Source organism: Glycine soja, chromosome 9 (assembly GCF_004193775.1).
Source record: "Glycine soja cultivar W05 chromosome 9, ASM419377v2, whole genome shotgun sequence".
Lineage (NCBI taxonomy): Eukaryota > Viridiplantae > Streptophyta > Magnoliopsida > Fabales > Fabaceae > Glycine > Glycine soja.
In genome coordinates this window covers 35393129-35415138 of record NC_041010.1, presented here as the reverse complement: position 1 = coordinate 35415138, position 22010 = coordinate 35393129, and the positions used below count along the sequence as shown (strand labels likewise).

The 22010-nt window shown below is 33.9% G+C and overlaps 1 protein-coding gene and 1 pseudogene across 7 annotated transcripts; both read left to right on the top strand.

The window, feature by feature from the left end:
* Positions 1-5614: 5614 nt before the first annotated feature.
* LOC114367030 (kinesin-like protein KIN-12A) lies at positions 5615-12827 on the top strand. Of its 7 annotated transcripts, none has more exons than XM_028324111.1 (8): positions 5615-6274; positions 6370-6507; positions 6623-6683; positions 6812-6924; positions 7004-7063; positions 7125-7207; positions 7471-7577; positions 7774-8283. In XM_028324111.1, the coding sequence occupies exons 2-7, from the start codon at positions 6382-6384 to the stop codon at positions 7529-7531; spliced, it is 504 nt and encodes a 167-aa protein (XP_028179912.1). In that variant the 5' UTR covers positions 5615-6274; positions 6370-6381; the 3' UTR covers positions 7532-7577; positions 7774-8283. The 7 variants fall into 7 exon arrangements, 5 of the variants coding, with proteins under 5 accessions (XP_028179912.1, XP_028179911.1, XP_028179910.1 ...); XM_028324110.1 differs by having other exon boundaries at positions 5616-6274; positions 7777-8283; XM_028324109.1 differs by having other exon boundaries at positions 5617-6274; positions 7154-7207; positions 7777-8283.
* Positions 12828-14793: 1966 nt separating this feature from the next.
* Positions 14794-21113, top strand: LOC114368410 (annotated as a pseudogene).
* Positions 21114-22010: the final 897 nt, after the last annotated feature.

The following is a 22010-nucleotide window of genomic DNA, read 5'->3' as shown; positions in this document are numbered from 1 at the left end:
ACAAAAATATTGATGCGGAGTTATCACAATACATTTTCAGCAGCCAAGCGATACTGTCGACAATTCCAAGCCCTGAATTAAAGTTCTGCAACCAATTAATCTGAATTGTAGCCTCAAAACATACTACAAATTCAGCTTTCAGATGCAACAACAACTGATGCATACAAAATAGCTTTCATTTATTTTCGTTCCATATCATTTCTAGGACATTGTGCAAGACCAAATTTGTCTCTTTTCTAAATTAGAACAGGTGATGTTAAACACCTTTCCATCTTGAATCTCTCTAGTACTTTATCGATATATATACTTTCTGAGATAAGCCTAACAATCCTTGTGATCTATTATGGAATATTTCTATCCCCATCACATAGTTTACCTCACCCATATCTTTCACTTCAAAGTTTCTAGAGAGAAATTTATTAGTCTCATGAAGAAGACCAAGTTCGTTAGCTGCAAGCAAGATATCATCAATATACAAAATTAAAAAAATAACCTTACTCCCACTGACCTTCAAATACATAGACTGATAAACAGCATTTGCCTTAAATCTAAAGGAAACAATGACATCATTAAACCTCAAATACCATTGGCGGGAAGCTTACTTTAAGACTGTATATTGATTTCTTTAGTTTGCACACTATGTGTTCCTTTCCCTCAACTGAGAACCTCATTGGTTGGTCCATACAAACATTCTTCTCTAAATCTCCATTAAGAAAAGTAGTTTTCACATCCATCTAATGTAGCTCCAAGTCATAATGGGCTACTAATGTCATGATAATCCTGAAAGAATCCTTTCGTGAGACCGGTGAAAACGCATCTTTATAATCAATGCCATCTTTCTGAGTAAATCCCTTAGCAACAAGTCTAGCCTTGTAACGTTCAAAGTTGCCATGAGAGTCACGTTTAGTTTTGAAGACCCACTTACAACCAACTCTCTTACAACCCTTTGGTAATTCTACAAGGTCCTAAACACTATTATGTTCTATGAAATTTATCTCTTCTTTCATGGCATTTAACCACTTCTCAGAATTATCACAACTTATAGCTTTGAAAACGAAACTGGGTCATTATCATTAATGCTTAAGTTTGTTTTTGTTTCATGTAGGTATACCACATAATTATTCGAAATAGTTGGTCTCCTTTCTCTTTGAGACCTCCTTAATGCTACTTCTTGTGGTCCTTCCATAATAGGTTCATTATGCATTATGGGTTCATTATTGTGTTGCTCCTCTTCATTAATTTTGTAACAACAACTAAAAGAAGAAATCACCTTACTACTAGAGGCACAAGCTAAAAGGGCTTGCACTCTAACTTCTTTAATTTCCACTTCTCGTGGAACTGTACTCCCACTGATTTCATCATTTTCAATGAACCTTGCATTTCCAGTTTCGAAAAAATTCTCATACTATGATTAGGACAATAAAACATATACCCCTTTGATTTTTTGGATAACCAATAAAATATCCACTGATTGTTCTTGCATCCAATTTTCTTTCTTGCGGATTATAAATCCTTATTTCTGCCTAGCAACCCCAAACATGCAGGTGTTTTATACTAGGTGTCCTATTTGTCCACAGTTCAAAGGTGTCTTTGGAACTGCCTTACTAGGAACCCTATTCAACAAATACATAGCAGTTTTCAAGGAGTACATCCACAAAGATACGGGTAAAGTCAAATTGATTAACATACTCCTAATCATATCCATTAAAGTTCTATTGCGCCTTTCTGATACACCATTTTGTTGTGGTGTACCAGACATTGTGTATTGTATACAAATGCCACGTTTCTGAAGAAGCTTAGCAAATGGACCTGGGTGTTGCCCAGTTTCATCATATCTTCCATAATACTCGCCACCTCTATCATATCTAATAATTTTCACATTTCTGTCTAATTGTCTTTTTACTTCATTCTAGTAAATTTCTAAGGCATCCATTGCCTGAGAAATCTCAGGCAGTAAGTAGACATAATCATAACGTGAATAATCATTAATAATGGTGATAAATTATCTTTCCTTTCCGAAAGAACTAACATTAAAAGGTCCACAAATATCAGTATGCACAATTTCAAGAAGCTGAGTGCTTCTTATAGCTCCTTTCTTTGTATGTTTTGCTTGTTTTCCCTAAATACAACCCACACAAATATTTAGATCCGTAAAATCTAGATAAGGAAGAATTTCATTCTTTATTAATCCTTTCATCCTTTCTTTAGAAATGTGACCAAAACGTTTATGCCACAAGAAAGCAGATCGTTCATTCACTAAACTACGTTTAGTGCCAACATTATGATGCAGAGTTAAAAAAATTTCAGCATACAAATGGTCTATTTCCAATTTATATAAACCATCACAAGAATTTCAGTACCAATGAGATGATTATGCTTAAATAAATTGAAACATCCATTACCAAAATTAAAAGAGTATGCAGTAACATCAAGTTTAGATAATGAAACTAAATTCCTAGATAAACTAGGTACATAAGGAGTTTCCAGTAAATCTAAATGATGTCCAGTGTCGAGCTTTAAACAATAAGTCTCAACTATTTCCAGTGGAGCTTTCACTTCATTCCCTATGAAAAATGAACTTTTCATTTGGGCTTATGGTTTGGATTGTAAGGAATCTTTGCATAATGTTAGAAACATGAGTCATACATCCAGAATTAATCCATCATGTATCATGGGAAACTTCAGTTAAGTTTGATTCAAAACATACATGAGCATTAAGCTCAACATTCTTTTTGAACCAAGACTTACACTTTAGGCAATCCTTTTGGAAATGTCTTGATTTCCTACAAAATGGACAATTATTGCCCTTTGATATCTTCTTCTGGATTTGCAAAGAGTCGTCATTGTTCTTTAATGACCCTTTGCCTTTATCATGCTTCTTCATAAATTTCTTTTCAAGCTCCTTGATTCCCTTGGTGACTTACATAATGGACTGAGTGACTTCCTTGATTCTTAAGTCTCGTTTCTTCCTGAACTAACATACTGTGAAATTCATGCATATTCCATTTATCTTTCATGGTATTATAGTTCATTTAGAACGGGCCAAACTCAGACGTTAATGAGTTTAGAACAAACTGAACAAGAAAGTTCTCATTCACAGCCATTATATTCCCAAGGTCTTAAGTCTTGCTGCAATGTTTTTCATCTCAATGACATGTTCATACATAGTACGTGAACCATCAAACTTCATGGTGGTCAATGTACTCATTAATGTCCTAGCAACAGACTTATCAGCTGTTTGAGAGCACTCTCCCACTAATCCCATAAACCTTTTAGCACTTTCGATTTTAGGGAGAGTTGTCTTAATACTATCTGCAACAGTCATTCTCATCAACATTAGGCTGAGACTGTTAGATCTTTCCTAAGTTTTATAATGAACTCTCTCTTCATTGCTACTAGCATCAATAATAGTAACAAACTTCTCTTCCAACATAGCAATATCATGATCCTAAACACCGAAGTGAAATTGGACTTGCTCATTTCAGTAAGAGAAGTTAAGCCCATTAAAATTGACACAGATGATACATAAGAATCCAATGAATTCAAAACATGTATTACATAATAAAATTCACATAAGTGTTTTGAGACATAAAATACATGTCATACATATGATTCATTCAGATAATGATCAATGTATATTGATGTTCTCCTTTGGGTGATACACCAACACACAACATACAAACATAATGATGCTAATAAAATTTTAACATTATTTGGCAATTAAATATGCACCAATTAGTAGTATTTATTTCCTTTGGGCATATAAATAAAACTAATGATACACACAAATCGCCCACAATTATATTCATTAATTATAAGAACAACTAATCAACCTTTGGGCGATCCATAAATGCCTTATAACAATGAATTTCAATTACCCATAAACCAATAACCATATAATTTAGCATCCATTATTCTATGAGTAATCAAAATAATCATTAATTTTGAAATTAAATAACCTTACAAATTTGGCCACTTTGGTGACTAACAAATTCAATATACATTTAATTCCAACCAAATATAATTGAAATATCATTAATTTGGAATTAAATAACCTTACAAATTTGGCCACTTTGATGACTAACAAATTCAACATACATTTAATTCCAACCAAATATATATGGCCTGCACATACTTATTGCTATTAATAATTCATAGTCATTCTATTAATTTCATTCCAGACCATAAAATAATATTTGCATTTATTTGTGTTTTTGCATTCAAACATGTTCAAGCAAATATGTAGCATATACATATATTTAATGCTACCAATAATTGCAAAACATTCACATTAATTTAATTATAGAACATAAACTTTCAATCCTTTAATCCCGTTCAACAATAATTTTTCGGAAAAAAAAGATCAAATGGGATTGAAAATAGCAAACATAAGGTTGCAAATAGCAATTTCCAAAATTTCCTATTTTCAAAGAAGGAATTAACATGTATGGAGCATAGCGCTTTTCAAAACATGAATCACACTAATGGCTTTCTCACATTATATGATAAAAAAATACCAATACTAGCCACCATTATCATGGAATCAAATCACATTACACAAAATATAAATTTGAAATCTTTCTCCAAATTTAATATATACAATTAAAAGTACCCGCTATAATTTTATGTATTCATACTAAAGCCAACTTAATTGATATCCTTTTCAATAAAAGATTTTATACTTGCAGCGGAAAAAAATTTCTAAATTTTATAATTAGGATTCATGGATAATTGAGAGAAATTAAATTATCCCTAAATTTCATAATTAGGGTTCATGCATAATTGAGAAAAATTAAATCATTCTTGGAGAATCATAAATTTCATAACACATGCTTTGATACCACATGTAAAAATTCTTAAGGGGTTTCCTAGACTATCAATTATAGGAAACAACAGGATCTTGAAACCTATGATTCTCACAAATGATCAATAAACAATGATGTGTACCTTTCTCTATATGAAGACTTGTATCTTTCTCCATAGGAACTTCTCTCTGGTGTATTTTGATTTCGTTGGAAAATGAGAGAAATAAGATTTCACTTCGGCCTTTCTTTTCTGCCTCTTTCCGTTAGTGATGACTATGAGTGAGAGAGAACACTTTTCTGTTCAGGAAGGGGACCTTATTTCACGTTAGTGAGTATTAAGCCTCTTTTATAACCACTACTCCCATCAGGTAGCAGCTAACTCTAGAAACTTTTCTTATTAAGTCCAATTACAATTTAGCCTTTAATCGTTAATTATTTACTTATTAGTCCCTACATAAGTCATATGTCTTTCTCATGAGACATCAATTCTAACAAAAAGGACAGATTTTACAAATTCATAAACATGTTTGTAAGTCACTACAAGTACAACTGTAATCTTTGGTAACATATGAAAGTTGTAGGTAAAACAAAATTGTTGAAGTCCACAGGACAGAGTGTGTTAACGAGATGTTAGTGATGTTATTAGCAGCTGGTTATCAAAGGAGCAATTAGATAAGAGTTGGTTTTAATTCAGTTAGGAACTAGTTACTTTGTCAGTTTGTAAATAAGCTGCCTATAATTCAGTATCTATTTCAGTATCAATTTTAATATGGTTCCATTTTAGTTTTACCCTCGTTGCTCAAGCACTACTAGAAGAGAAGCATTTTACGACGCACATTCTAAGACGGTTATTTGCGACCGTCTTAGAATGTGACGCGGTGGCAAACTTGTAATTAAGTAACAAAAAATTGTTTTCTACGACGTACATACTAAGACGGTCGTTAATAACCGTCTTAGAATGTGCTTGGTTGGCATTTTCGTTATTCTTGACAAAATAACAACGACGGGTTTTAATGAAAACCGCCTTCGTTGCATTTAATCTTTTTGCACACCAGCCCAATAGGTTTATGCATTATTGAACGTTTGTCTTGCGCATGCTCTCTACTCACCTTTGTAGTCCCCGCCGTCAAAATACCCATTCCCATCGCCTTTCTCTCTCCTTCTTCCTCTGCCCCCCAAAAAAATGAAGCGTTTCATGCTCCCAAGAAACCCTTTCAGCGACGCAGCAGAGCTTCCTTCTTCGCCAAGCCCAACCCCAACTACCAGCTTTGCCAAACTCCGTCCCTCTTCTCACAAACACAAACCCTCCAAAGAGAACGACCTTCCCTCCGATCCCAATCTCGTTACTCCCTCCCCTGCCAAATTGAAGAGCCCCTTGCCCCCAAGACCCCCTTCTTCCAACCCTCTCAAGCGCAAGCTCACCATCGTTGATGCCCTAACCGACAATTCTCTTCGATTTCGGCATCAAGGTAATGCTCTCATCGCCACTTAGGGTTTTCAACTCTTCATTTCTCCAAATGTTGTTGATCTGTGTCCCGATTTTGACTCCTTTTTTTCTTTGTAGGTTATTGTCAGGATGAGGCCATTGTCTTCGGACAAGGACGAAGGAGATCCCACAGTTCAGAAGGTTTTCAATGATTCCTTGTCCATTAATGGATACAATTTCACCTTCGACTCCGTTGCTGACATGGCGGCTACTCAGGCATGCTTTCTATTTTTGTTTTTGCACTTCTAATCAATACTGAATACTGTTGTTCTTTTATTTTATCTAGATTGAAACATTTGATTCACTTTCTGTTTCTGATTCCGTTTTTCAGCTGGATATTTTCGAACACGTTAGGGTGCCTCTAGTGGAGCATTGTTTGGTTGGGTTCAATAGTTCAGTTTTTGCTTATGGACAGTTTTTTTTTTCCTTCCCTTTGAGTTGACTTTTTGCTTTTAGTTTTGTCCTGTTGTTGCTCTAATGTTGTTGAATTTCATGATGTCTATGCAATTAAACTTACTAGATTGTGGGAAGACTTATACAATGTGGGGTCCTGCCAATTGTTTATCGCATGAAAATGATCAACAAGGACTTGCCCCCCGTGTTTTTCAGCAACTCTTTGCACGCATAAGTGAAGTAAGCATTCCATTTTCATTCCTTGTTTGAAGATTGCTTGCACTGTTTCGGGATGTTTACTGTTGTATTTCCTGCACAGGAGCAAACTAAGCATTCTGAAAACCAACTCAGCTATCAGTGCCACTGCTCTTTTCTTGAGGTTGATTGTCTCTTAATTGTTTCTTTTTGTGTTCCTGACCTACTTAACAATTTTAGTTTAGTCCTTTTGGCACAAAGTTTGTTTTTGCAGATATACAATGAGCCAATCATGGATTTGTTGGATCCAAATCAGAAAAACCTACAGGTAAATTCTGAAACAGCAGTGATGTTCTTTATTTTTCTTGTGTGATATGCTTATTATTAGCTTATGTGATATGCAACTCCGTTAATAAGGCTTGCTTGTAAATAGATGTGTTGAAAGTGTTGGTTTCTTTGTGCAAGTATGTACTTCATTGATAACAAATATGATTTCCCATGGTATGATTGAAACTTGATTATTCATCAACTAGACAGGGATAGCTATTTTGTAACTAACTTGAGATTATCTTATTGCTTGCTACCTTAAAGGAATGGAGCAAGGAACTTATCCTCCTTGGGCACATGGTCCCGGTTATGTGGTCTCAGTTGATATCACGAGGACGATGTCCAAGAAATTCAGACATAACCATTTGAAGGTATATAATAAAATCCATTATTTGTTGAAAACTGTTTGTATAGTTGCTATAGTGCTAAATGTGTTTTGTGCAAACACAATGTTGACATCTTTGAACGTCAAGCAAGCTTCCTTCTGTTCAATGTGGTTTAAAACGGTTTTCCAAACACACCCTCAATGATTCAATTTTAACTCTTTTTGGCACATGTTTAAACTAGAAGACGTTGCAATGGGAATCTGGATCGCAGTCATGAAGAAGGAAGGTCTAGAAGTTTGCTATGAGAATGAGATCAGAGTTTATCTCGAAGGTTGTAAGGATGGTTATGTGGTTTCCCATTACCAAGGTCCCAGGGATATGCTCTTTTTGTGGCAGAAACTTCTGGTCGATAAACATGCAAAATGTTGTGGTGATAGTAGGAAATGATTGAGGACTGGTCAGGTTACAACTTACAGAAAATAAATAAAAAGAAAAGGCTAGGGAGCTTTGTATAATGATTAGAATAGTTAGCTTGTATAACTCAATTATCTTATTGCTCTATGTAGAGAGTGAGAGAGAAATTTGTATAGAGCCGCCAATCGTAAATAGGTTATCAGATTTTATGGCACCTAATCAATTTTGATTGAGATGTCATTGTACTAAGAAACCTCAATTTTTTTTATTTTATATTTTTTTCTCCCTACCCTTTTCTTTTATTTGAATAAGATATAGGAGTATAATGGTTGATAAACTCTTCCAAATATCTAATACAGTTGAATATCTAATTTCGTACTTAAAATACAGCTGCATAACCAATTTCGGACGTAGATAACTTTTTCTGTTTAGCTTTATAATTGTACTCTTTTAATATTTTATTGACCTTGAATTCTCTATAGAAGCTTGCTTGTAATTCACTTCATTCATTTGTTTTAATTGTCTATAGCCTAATTCACTTCAACGGTAATTTAAGTGTTGGTTAAATTCAAGACTCTATTTACCCAAAAAAATTATTAACAAGACTAACAAAATATTTTGTTTCCTTTTTTTTCCTGTAGATATATATTTTGAAATCTCTGATGATGCAAACCTTTTGGCGGATTGTGGAGCTAACAATCCCGTGGTAGGAATTTTGTATCCGTTTTCAAAGGGATTCTTTGTTATACATGCTAAGAGATTGGCCAACTATACTTACCTGTTCTGCTGTTGAGCTTTCTTTCTTTCTTTTTTTTCTCTAATGAATATTCCATATCCTTTGTTCTTTTACTTCTTTGTCTTCCCATCTGATTTTGTTTATAATGATAAAACATCACTATAGTTTTACTTTCTATTCACCTAAAAACAATGTTACCCTTGCAGATGAAAGAATTTAGTGATCTTGACTCTTGGAGGTCCCATTTTTCTATGCAACTGGATCATGTACTAAAGGACAATGCTGTTTTAAGGTGAGACCCCAATAAACCTTATTTTTAGGGAATTAATATGGGATGTCAGGTGACATCCCTCATAAAATAAACCTTATTTTATATAGATATATTAAATAGTATATGTATATGTAGTTTAGATTTTTTCTATTATCATGACACACACAAAAAATTATTATTTAATTAAAATTGAATTTTTTTTCTCTTTTTCTTATCAGAATTAAAGTTTTACATACTTGCATATGAAAAAGTTAATATAGGTTATTAAAATATTATTTCAAACCTAACTCCTTTAATATTATTTTAATTTTTTTTAGTATGCACATGTAATTGTGACTGTCCTTTCAGGCGGCTGTCCTTTAATATTATTTTAATAAAAGTTACATCATAGATATAATTTAAAGTCAAGATAGGGAGAGTTTAATGTTATTTTTCTAATTATTATATTAATCTTGTAATTTGTCTCTATTTTTTTCATTTGAAATGTATCACGTGAGTTTGTGAGAATCTTTTATTCAAGTTATAATATCCGTACACTCTTATCCATAAAAATTTCCTCACAAAAAAAAAATGAAAAATCATTAAAAGTCAAGTTTAATAGTTAAATGTTCAAATTAACATTAAAGAATTGAATGATATATATGAACTCGTACGTACATGAATCTTTATTCCAAATTCTGAAAATAATGTGTTCCGAATCATATTCTAAATTCCGAATTAAAGTAGAGATCTGTTTATTAATCAGAAAAAGACGTAGACATATGTTAATACTATTATATGAAGCTATTAGCATGTGGTATTTGTTAGGATACAATTAATCATAAAAATAAAACATAATTTCTTTATTAAAAAACACTATTATAAAAGCTCTCACTTTATAATTATAACTTAGTCTTTTGTATCAAAATAATTCAGTACAGAAAAAAATATAAAAATAATTCAGAAATTATAGTGTGGAATCACTCTAGCTAAATTCCTATCTTTTTTGTTTGGTCCTTAAATTTCTACATTTTTAATTTATAGATTTCCATTTTGGGGTGAGGTGAAGGACTGGACCAATTTCTAGCAAGTCATGTTAGTGCTTTAAATTGAAGGGCTAAAAAGAATTAGGACACAAAGTATAAATTTGTCTTGGAGATCAGACTATAGAGAGACAACTACATATGTTATATCACTACACCGCAAAAGTGTATAGCCTGGCTAAACCAACCTGAATTTAGACTTCCTCTTCCTTTGTATAGCCTAGCTATTATAATAAATGCTGTGCAATTTTAAGAAGAAAAAATATATATTTTTCTTAATTGGTCTGCGTGTCAAGGTACGAAAGATTAATTAGTAATCTCCAATGTCTACTATGGTTTCCTAATGATTATCCTACATTACAACTTCCTTACGTGTACTTTTGGTATTTATTTTATTCACAGTTAACTTTGGTTTATTTATTTTTCAATTTAGATGTATTGGCTATATATGGTGAAATCAAGTTTACAAGTGCAATTTAAACTTGATTTCAAAAAGAATCATAACTCAATATAGTAATGGTCCAAATCCAACCTTGTACTATGTTGCAAATGAAACACATAAACTCACTCTTCCAAAACAGGGAACCAGCTAAACTTGGGAACCACACGGGATCACATTATGTTCGAGAGAAAAAGGAGACAGCTAATGGCTGAGAGATTCATAGCGCTTTCAGCTATTATACCGGGCTTGAAGGTCAGTGCTTAAATCTCTGCATCACTCTGTAGTATTATTTTATCGTTAAACACTTCAAAATACAATATTTCTATGGAAAATGTTTCCAATTTTTTGCCTGTGATCCAAGGTAGAAGGACGACAAATAGAGAGATAAAAATAAAGGAATGAGGGGAAATTGTTGGTTGATGGATATGTAGTGAAAAAAAAATAAGGTTAGAAATAATTTGTAAGAGAAGCTGCTGGGTGAATAAAATAGTGTAAAGAGATTGAGAGACGGATAAAAAAAAAGAGATCAAGAGTAATAGATACCAAAAGTAGGTTGGACTATTTGGAAACTAGAATTACGAAATGAAAAATAAATAAAAAAAATAGTATCATGTGTGAATATGTATTGTCACGATATGTCTACAAATAACGATTAAGATTAACTATCTAGATTTTGAAATTTAGAAGAGAAATTGGAGCTAGCTATATAATGAGAAGGATAAAAATTAAGATTGTCCTATAATTTATGTTTTCCATTTTAAGATTATATGCTTAGTAATAATTGAGCTGGGTTAGGCTATAAGTTTGACTAGTTTAACACCCAACTGAAAGTTATTGGTTTTAACTTTCTATAGTTTCTCAATTGGTCTTAAGCATTATTTGGCTCCATACCTAATAAGAATAATACTCCATAGGATTCAATTGTCTAAAATAATCTACAATAATTATCTAAGCTAAAGTTTTTATTACTATATTTTACTTCTTGTTTTTCTGAAAATAATCTTAAATCATAGTTGTGCACCTCTCAGTGAGATTCATGACGTAAATGTGAGAATAGGAACCATGAGTTTCTGAAAAATAATTCTTGAATCAGAAAATAATGAACTTTTTTCAAGTTCTTCGAGAATGAGAGATTTTCTCCTACAACAATTTTGTAATCATGGAAATGGGAATGAACATGTTGTGTGTGACATTCAGCTGTCCCAGGACATCTCCATTGCCTTCTCTGTGGTCAAGTACATTTTCTACCACTGAGTATATCACCTGCTGTTTGTAATTGGCAAGTTGGTCTTTGTAATTTATTTTCTACCATGTTTTAACCCAGGAAATAGAATAGCATAACTAATAGTTGTGTCAAAACACACGAATAAGGTATTTATTGTTATACGGGGGTGATGAAAGTTAGTATACCTTTTAATTTATGTTATCTTTTTATTTTAATTGTTTAAGTTTCTCCAATATATTTATTTTCTCCCTCTGGATTTAATGGTAAGTTCAAGAAAGATTCAGTTCAACACTTCAAGAAGAAGTGATCTCTCAGATGTTGTTTAGGTGTCAAAATAGGCTTCTTGAGAACCTGAGTTAACATGCATAATCATGCCACTGTCTATTAAAAAAACAGAATAAAAAAAAATATTAAATAGCAACAGAAAAAAAAAAGATACCACGACGATTCTTGAATAACCGTCTTAAAATGTCTTATTTTCTAAGACGGTCATTTAAGAACCGTCTTAGATGGTCGCATGCTGATTACAACATACTAAGACGGTTCTTGAATAACCGTCTTAAAAATAAGAAATTCTAAGACGGTTATTTAAGAACCGTTTTAGATTTTACATATTCTAAGACGGTCAGTTGCTTTGAACCGCCTTCATAAAGGGGTCATTTTAAAACGGTTGTTTATTAACCGTCTTAGAAACTTATATTTTTTAAGACGGTTGAACAACCGTCGTTGTAAGTGTAATGTTATTTTACGACGCTGCATTCTACTACGGTTTTAAACCGTCGTAGAATATCAAATTTAACCGACTTAAAATGTCATATTTGCAGTAGTGAAGCTCTCAAGTTATGGTTTCCTCCCCTCCTCTGATTCCTAATATGGTGCATGTATTATAGCTCTCTCACCGAGAGAGTAATGACTATGCTGCCAAAGAAGACGAGAAATGATGGAAGCTAAAACTATGGTATTTTAAACAACAATCAAAGAAGAATATGTGATAATAACTCCTAAAAATGTTTGCTTTTTAGAAAGAAAGAAAAAATCTAAAATACTATTGTTGAAGAATAATTCACAACATCAGTCTTATTCAACCAGTCTTTATAATTGTAATTATTTTCCATCATTTGGGTGAAATGTCACCAACATCATTTGTGTGATGAATGAGATGTCTCTTTTTATGCATGTGGCGTGTATTTGTTCTGTGAGTTGAGGTTCTTGAAATTCTTTTTCATCCTAGTTTCTTGAATTTGGTCCACTCCGGTTGTAGAATTAAGAAGAAACGTGGGAAACCTAGGTTCTTCAAATTCTTCTCCATCCTAGTTTTCAATCAATCATTGTGTGTTTGAGGTACTCTATGTGTGTGTTTGTATTTATCTACATAATTCATACGTACTATGGTGAATGTTGCATAATGCATATTGTATAATGCATATATTGTTGATCGACTACATAATGTATACTGTGAAGTACTGCATAAGTTTATGTATGTTGTGTACTGTATAATGAAAACTGAGTTTCACACCTTTTACGTTTTCGCACAAACAACATAAGCAGAGATTTCACAGTGAGATCAAATTAAAAAAATATATAATCATAAAGATTAAATTGACATATTTTAAACTATAAAGAGTAAAATCGAAAATACTTACAACTACAAAGAGCAAAAAGATATTTAAATCCATCAAAAATGAGGATTGATATTTAATACAGGACTCATATTATTTATTTATTTATTTTACTCTTAAAAAAACATAAATATAAATCTATAGGTAACTAATAAGTACAAGCTAGGATAGATTAAAAATATTACCTACACAGATATAGGAGAGGATGCATATTTTTTTTTCTTTTCAAAATGCAAATATTAATTGTAGATGTCTAATTAAAGATTTTTTTTAATGTGTTATAAACATAAATAAGTCAATTATGATTAATTTTTGCATAATTTCAACCTCTGCAAGTGAATTTAAGTATTTATTTCACAAATTTTTCATAATTATTTGGCTGGATAAAAGATTAAATTTTGCAAAAAAAAAAACCTTTATAATTAATTTAGTTGTGGTTATAACACACTAAAAAAATTAAAGAATTAAATGGGAGAATGCAATAAAAGAAATAAAAGTTCTAAGATCCCAATAAAAGAAAAAATATTAAAAAAATCTAATTAAAAATTCGGCAAAAATATAAAGACCTGTGGCTCAATTTAACCTTTTAAAAAAGAGGCAATTATTCAAGAGAATACAACGATGCATCAAAGCCCCAATCCCCCAAAGCAGCTGCTAGATATAAGTAGGAGACAAAAAAGTAAAACCTTAGCATCACTATATATCTCAAAAGAATAAATAGACAATAATACCAAATAATCAGCCTATGCCGCCGTGTATATTCTTCATTCGCTACTGTGGCCATGAATTTGGAATACTCAACACATTCCTCTACACGTTTTAATACGTGTCATTTTCCAATCCTTATTTTGATGGTAGTATGAAGACTTCTTGGCCTTCTTTGTGGCTATTAGAAAATCAATTTAATTTTCCAGTCTTAATCATTATTTTCTAACAATTTATTCTCTAATTATCTGTAACGTCTATTTTCAGAAGAGTTAGATCCCTAATTTAATAGATTAAAATATAACTTTCTCCTTTGATTCTTTTTCCCTTTCAATTTCACCTTCTAAGTTTAATTTTTTTTTTCTTTATAGAAAAAAAATTATTTTGGTTCTTTAGAGCGTTCTCTTAGTACTGTAAAATGATTTTTTTTTTATCAGTTTTTTGAATTGATAATAATTTTTAAATATGACAAATGTTCTATAATTAAAGTTTTTGACTCATTAATGGGATCTTAAGATATCTCTAAAAGCTTAAGTCATTTGAGTAGACTATGAGATTATTGTTATACTTAAAGCTCATCTTAATTATACTCAAAGCTTATCATTACAAATTCAGTATCTATATCCTTTGGAAGAAAAAGTCTTCCTCACAAATTCAATATCTATATCCTTTGGAAGAAAAATGTTAATCTAACAAAAAGACTAACTTAATTTAACACAAACACTTTAAAAACCAAAGTAAAAAAAAGAAAAAGAATCGACTAACTAAAAAAAAAAAGAGTATATTTTAACTCAACATTACAATAATTTAAATTAAAATCAATCTTAAGTTTTTACATAAACCTCTTCAATGCATGGAAGACTTTGTGCCTTTTTACTGTAATAGAAAAGCAAAGCAAGTTTCTCCATTATTCCACCATCATGTCGAATCAAATCACTGATCCCTACCACCACCTCCAACTCCGCCGCAACCCCGACGATGGCACCTTCAATCGCATGCACGACGTCTATCCACGCACCTCTCCTCCTAGGACCCCACTCTTCCTATTTTTGTTCTCACCATAGACCTCACCATCAACCAACAAAACAATATCTGGCTACGCTTATTCCTAGCCTGAATAGCACTATCCTCTTCCAACCCAAACCCTAAGAAGCTACCTCTCATCGTTTTCTTTCATGGTAGCGGCTTCATCATACTCAATGCAACTTCCACAATTTTTCATGATTTTTGTGTAGAGATGGAAAATACTGCTAAGGCTATCATGGCCTCCGTTGACTACCGCCTCTCCCCGGAGCACAGGCTACCGGTGGCGTATAACGACGCCATGGAAGCGCTGCGTTGGATCAGAAGCAGCCAAGATGAGTGGTTGACGCAATATGCTGATTATTTGAAGTGTTATTGTTATGTCCTAGTATTCGAGAACTAGGAAGAACTCTAGAAGAAGAGAATAGAGAGGAAAGGTTTTTGTTATTGTTGTGCATTCCTTTACAAAATACATTCATATATATAGCGCAAGAATGCTAAAGTCTGTTATTCTAATTCCTCTATGTTCCTATGCAAGGCAATTAAAAATAACAGAATAGATTCAAAGTTGATTCTTGTAGCATACAAGTATCTTCATGGTCCACTAACAAGCTGCCAGCTCAGCGTTTGGTCCAAAAGGAGGTCACGAAATCCTCCAAATTGTGTGGTTTGCACAATTCCCTTTTATCCCTGAGGTGAGTGTTGGTCTGCTTCTTATCTGTGTTGGTATGCTTCTTGTTTGGTTGCATTTCTGTTTTGTTCTGCTGTTGCTTCATAACATCCCCTGCCACATCTGAAAGCACCTTGTCCTCAAGGTGGTACTCCTCTTTGAGCTCAGTCCAAGATTCCCACGAGGTATCTTCAAGAAGCAATCCTTGCCATTGCACCAAGGCCAGTAATTCAGGCCCATCACTAGAAGAGGCCCACTTAGTAGCCAATATGACGAGAGGAGTGATAACGGGCTCATTGTCCACTGAGTTGCTTGGTAGACTGTCAACTGGAATGGGAATAACAGAAGCCTACTGAAAAGGCTTAAGAAGCAAACAGTGAAACACGGGGTGTATACGGGAATGCAGAGGTAGCTCCAAGTGATAAGCTGCTGGGCCTATCTTCTCTAAGACACAGAAGGGCCCATAATAGCGTTTGGCTAATTTGGACTGAACTGCACCAGTAACAGTGGTTTGACGTCGTGGCCAGAGTTTGACCAGTACCATATCCCCGACCTTGAACTGAACCTCTCGCCTCTTAGTATCAGCAAAGTGTTTCATAGTATGTTGAGCTTTAAGGAGCTTCTTCCTAGCTATGGTGAAAATAGCCTCACGACTTGTGAAGAAATCATCAACAGCGTCAATATTGGAAGTACCGGGAAGATAAGGCGGAATGGACGATGGCTTCTTTCCAAAGGTAACTTCATAAGGCGTCATTCCTGTAGCAGTGTGAATGGAAGTATTGTACGGCCATTCGGCCCAAAGAAGAAATTTGCCCCACGAGGAAGGTCGTTGGTGAACAAAGGATCGTAGATACTGTTCAATGACCCTATTCAAGACCTCCGTCTGGCCATCCGATTGCGGATGATAAGCCGAGCTCATTCGAAGCTTGGTGCCAGAAAGTTTGAAAAGCTCCTGCCAGAATTTGCTTAGGAACAATGGATCCCGATCAGAGACTAAGCTATGAGGCATGCCATGGTTTTTAACTACAATATCCAAAAAGAGGTGAGCTACTATGAAAGCCGTATAAGTGGACTGAAGCATTCCCAAGTGGACTCTTTTCGAAAATCGATCCACTACGACCAAGATAACAGAGGATCCGCGAAAAGATGGCAAGCCACCGATGAAATCTAATGACAAATCTTCCCAAGGGCATGCCAGAACTGGTAAAGGACAGAGCAAACTTGGGCTTTTGAAATGATAAGCTTTGAGTATTTGGTCTGCTGACAATGCAGACATTGGAGAATGAAACTGCGCACATTATCCTTGATACCTTGCCACATGATGTTCTGAGTCACCTGCGCCACTGTTTTAGCAATGCCCATATGCCCACCATTGGGTGTGGAATGAAATTCCTCAAGTAGTAGAGGGATGAAGCTGAATCCTTTGGGCAGCCAAATTCGATGTTTCTGTAGAATGAAATCCATAGTGTTGCTTTAATCAGTATGAGCAACAGGATTATCAATAATACTTTGTCAAAGTTCTAGATAAGCAGGGTGACAATGAAGCTCGACCTTCAAATCCTCCATAAACACCAAGTGGGGCACGATCAATGTGAATAATTGACCAGTGTAATTTTCGGGTATCCTGGATAGAGCATCAGCTGCCGCGTTTGACTTTCCTGACCTGTATTGGATTGAGTAATCAAACCTGGGGAGATGAGCTAAGTATACTTGCTACTCCGGTGTCTGTACAGCTTGGGACATTAACTCCTTAAGGCTTCGATGGTCTGTTAGGATGACAAAGGAATGCCCTAACAGATATTGACGCCATTTTTTTACAGCGGCGATGATTGTGGCAAGTTCTCACACGTATGTGGAGGATCAGAGCAGTTTGGGGGAGAATGCCTTACTGAAGAAGGCAATAGGGTGGTTCTACTGTGAGAGCACCGCCTCCATTCCTACCCCTGAAGCATCAGTCTCAACAACGAAGGGTTGAGAAAAATCCGGCAGTTCTAGTACCGGAGCACTGCACAGGGTGTGCTTGAGATCATCAAACGCCCGTTGAGCTGCCGCAATCCACTGGAATTGGTCCTTCACCAAGAGCTTGGTTAAAGGAGCCACAATCGAAGCATACCCCTGAATGAAACGACGATAAAACCCCGACAATCCCAAAAAACTACGTAGGGCTCTGATCGAACGTGGTGTAGGGTAATTACGAATTGCCTCAATTTTTGTCGGCACAAGATGAACACCATTATTGGAAACCATATGCCCCAAATACTCAATATGGGTTTGTGCGAAGGAACAATTGGAGTATTTGAGAAAGAATCCTCCGGCAAGAAGCACAGCAAAAGCTTTCTCCAAGTGTGCAAGATGCTCCGGCAGGAATGAACTATAGATGAGAATATTGTCGAAGAAGATGATGATAAACTTCCTTAAGTAAGGACTGAAGGCACTGTTCTTGGTGGCTTGAAACAAGGATGGTGCATTGCATAAGCCAAAAGGCATGACAAGGAACTCATAGTGACCATGATGAGTTCGAAAGGCCGTCTTGCTCACATCTTTCGGCCGCATCAAAATCTAATGATATCCCTACAATAGATTGAGCTTGGAGAACCAACATGCACCTCCAAGTTCATCTAATAATTCGTCTATGGTGGGAATTGGAAAACGGTCCTTGACTGTAATACAGGTTGTAAGGCATTGGATGATATCATCGAGCTTCGAGGTTACATGGTGCTGATTAGAGGCCAGTTTGGCAATTGCCTCCTCCATACGATCTATATTGGTCTTGGAGCAAATGGAGTCTGCCATGGAGAGGGAGGGTGCTCAATGAAAGCACCAAGCTGTTATGTCCTAATATTCAAGAACTAGGAAGAACTCCAGAAGAAGAGAATAGAGAGGAAAGGTTTTTGTTATTATTGTACATTCCTTTACAAGACACATTCATATATATAATGCAAGAATGCTAAAGTTTGTTATTCTAATTCCTCTATGTTTCTATGCAGGACAATTAAAAATAACATAATAGATTCAGAGTTGATTCTTGTAGCAGACAGGTATCTTCATGGTCCACTAGCAAGCTGCCAGCTCAACATTTGGTCCCAAAGGAGGTCACGAAATCCTCCAAATGGTGTGGTTTGCGCAATTCCCTTTTAGCCCTAAGGTGAGTGTTGGTCTGCTTCTTATCTATGTTGGTCTGCTTCTTGTCTAGTTGCACTTCTGCTTTGTTCTGCTGCTGCTGCTTCATAACAGTTATCTTATGGCGACCGGGGCCACTATCGCATACCATGCATATCAGTGGTTTTGAGAGTTTGTAGTTATCATTTGTACTAAAAGTTTTTTTTATCGTGTAATTATGGATATACGTATTTTTCATTTGATTATGGATATATATGGTTTGAAAGAATGATTTTTATTTTTCATGTATTGTTAATGCAAAAAAAAATATTATGTATTGAACGCCTACTTTATAACGATTAATTAAAAAAAACTGAAGTAAAGAAGATGAATAATTAAAAAATTAACACAGATGTAAATTATATAAGTCATGTTATTCAAAGCCCTATATAAGATAATAAATTTATTTATTTTTGGCTAAATTATACTCTTGATCACCTACAATATTTAATTTATGATTTTCTTCATCCTATTTTAATTACACAAATTTAGTGACTCAATTTCTTAAAGTTACACAATTTTATTTGATCCGTTAGTTAATTATTCATTGACCACAATGACATATGTTGACTTTAACAATATACTTTAATGTTTTTAATGAATTTCTCACGTGACATTTTAATGCTCATGTGCTGGCACACATGACTTTGATGTGGACCGATGTTATTGTTATTCATGTGACATTAGCATGTTGATTTGAATCACTAGTTTGTGTGGCGTTGACATGGAAAGAGATTGATGATTAAAAACATGATAAAGTTGGAATTATATTCAATTTGCGATTTTGATTTGCATTTATTTTTAATTATGTAATTTTTGTTTTTATTTTTTAAAATTATGCAATTTTAGTTTTAGTTAATTCTTCATTTATTGCAATGTGATATGTTGACTCTGACGTGATACTTTAATGCATGTGTGAAGTGGACAGCTAGCGTGTCCCTCAATGTTGATGTGATAATATACATGATACTAACATGGACAATTGATATTGTAACTGATGTGGCACCCGTATGTGGGCTTGTGATGTGGGTTAACGTGGAAAAAGAATATTTACAATTTAAAAAATGGTATAAAAATGATGAAGGTGGGATCATATATTAACCCCCAATTTTGATTTCCTTTTGTTATATCAAATTATTATTCTTTTTGGTTTGAACATTACTTGGATTTTATGATTTTCATGTCTGTGAATCTAATACAAACAAGTTTCATGTCTTGAATTAGTAAAAAATAGATTCAAAATTGTGTTCTAAAAAAATTGGTCATTATTTCAAAAGAATCATTTTGACATACCTTAAAACATAAATAACTAAATTTAACTTTTTTAAAAGTTAAGGGACAAAATTGAATACAATAAAAAAAGCTTAATTTCAATTTGGTCATCAAATTATTTTCAATGATTCAATTTGATCTCCAAATTTTAAAAAGATTTAATTTGGTCATCAAGTTGTTAAAAATGGATCAATTTAACCCCCAAATTTTTAAAAAAATTAATTTGGTCCTCAAGTTCATATAATTGAATCAATTTGATTCTCAAATTCGTAAAAATAAATCAATTTAATTAGCTCTCAAAATTTTAAGAAGTTGAGGATCAAATTAAATAATTTAAAATAATTTAGAGACCAAATCGATTTATTTTAAAAAACTTGAGAATCATATTAAATCTTTTAAAATTTTAAGGACAAAATTGATTTATTTTTAAAATTTTGAAAATCAAATTAAACCTCTTAAAAATTAAAAGATCAAAATAAACCATTTAAAATTATTTGAGTAACAAATTGATAATTAAGCCAAAAAACATAAAAACTTAAGGAAATAAAAGAATGTAGATTTTTTCTTTGTAGGTCTACGTGCAATTGAGGAGGAGAATGGTGTGGAGGCACTGAAGATCCAAGGGTTGATATTGTGTCAAGCATTATTTGGTGATACCAAGAGGACTGGGTCCGAGTTAAGGCCAGAGAATAACCCATTTATTCCGTTGTGTGTTACTTCTACTGATTTGATGTGGGAATTGGCACTGCCTATTGGTGCAAACCGTGACCATGAATATTTTAATCCAAGGGCTGGGAATGTGGTTGAGAAATTGGATAAGATGAGGGAGCATGGGTGGAGGGTATTGGTGAGTGGCAATGGTGGGGATAGGAGCTTGCACAGTTGATGAAGAAAAGATCAAGGATGCAAGTGGTGAAGGACTTTGAAGAAGAAGGGTTCCGTGGAATAGAACTTCTTGAGCCATCCAAAGCAAAGCATCTCATTGCGTTAGTGAAAGGCTTCATTTACTCAATCTGCGCTTAAGAAGAAATTATCACATGCATGCTTGTGATTTCGGTTAATCCATGTGATATGTAACATAATCATCTTCATTTACTTTATTATATATATACTCTCTTGTGCGTGCATGAAATAGATAGAATCTAGCTAGTTATTTATGATAAAAAAATATACAGATATTGATCTAAACATGCAAATCAATTTAAATGGCATATTTAGATCAAACAGCGGAAATTAAATATTATGAGCGTACCTCCAGCAATTGTAAATCGAACGTGAAGCGGCACATACACGAACCTGAAGGCAGTTTTGTTCTTCTAGACCCTTACTCGCTTTAAATAGATGGTGTATTTTTCTGAATAGAAAAATCGATTTGGTGATACAAAACTGAGGGCATCCTATCCTATTTATAGAGTCTGTCCATCACAGAACTCAACCAACTTGTTATCAGAACGTGGGCTTGAGGATAGGTACGTGAGTTTGTTACTGAAGGTGGCAGTGATAAGGGGGTTGAATGTGGATAGAAAATGGACCAGATACAAAAATAACAAAATTTCCAAAATTTGCAATGGGAAATAACTAAAACAGAACGTGAAACATGGGGGAAAATAAAGCTTGAACGTGGGCCACTCCATCATTCTCCCACTTGGTCCATTTAACTCAACATCAACTATAATAAGAAACATAATATATGAGTCATGGCGATAGGTCCTCTGATGATGAGTAATATCTTCCATGTATCATAATATATCAAGTCTCTCAACACTAGCTTTCAACTTAATGAATAAATCATATGTTTATTCTATATCTAAATCGAATGATTTTTCTCGAAATAAATAAATATGTGCACAAAACCATATGAGAAAATATCCATCTGAATAAGAGTTTCATTGAAAATAACAAATGTATGTACAATGAAAT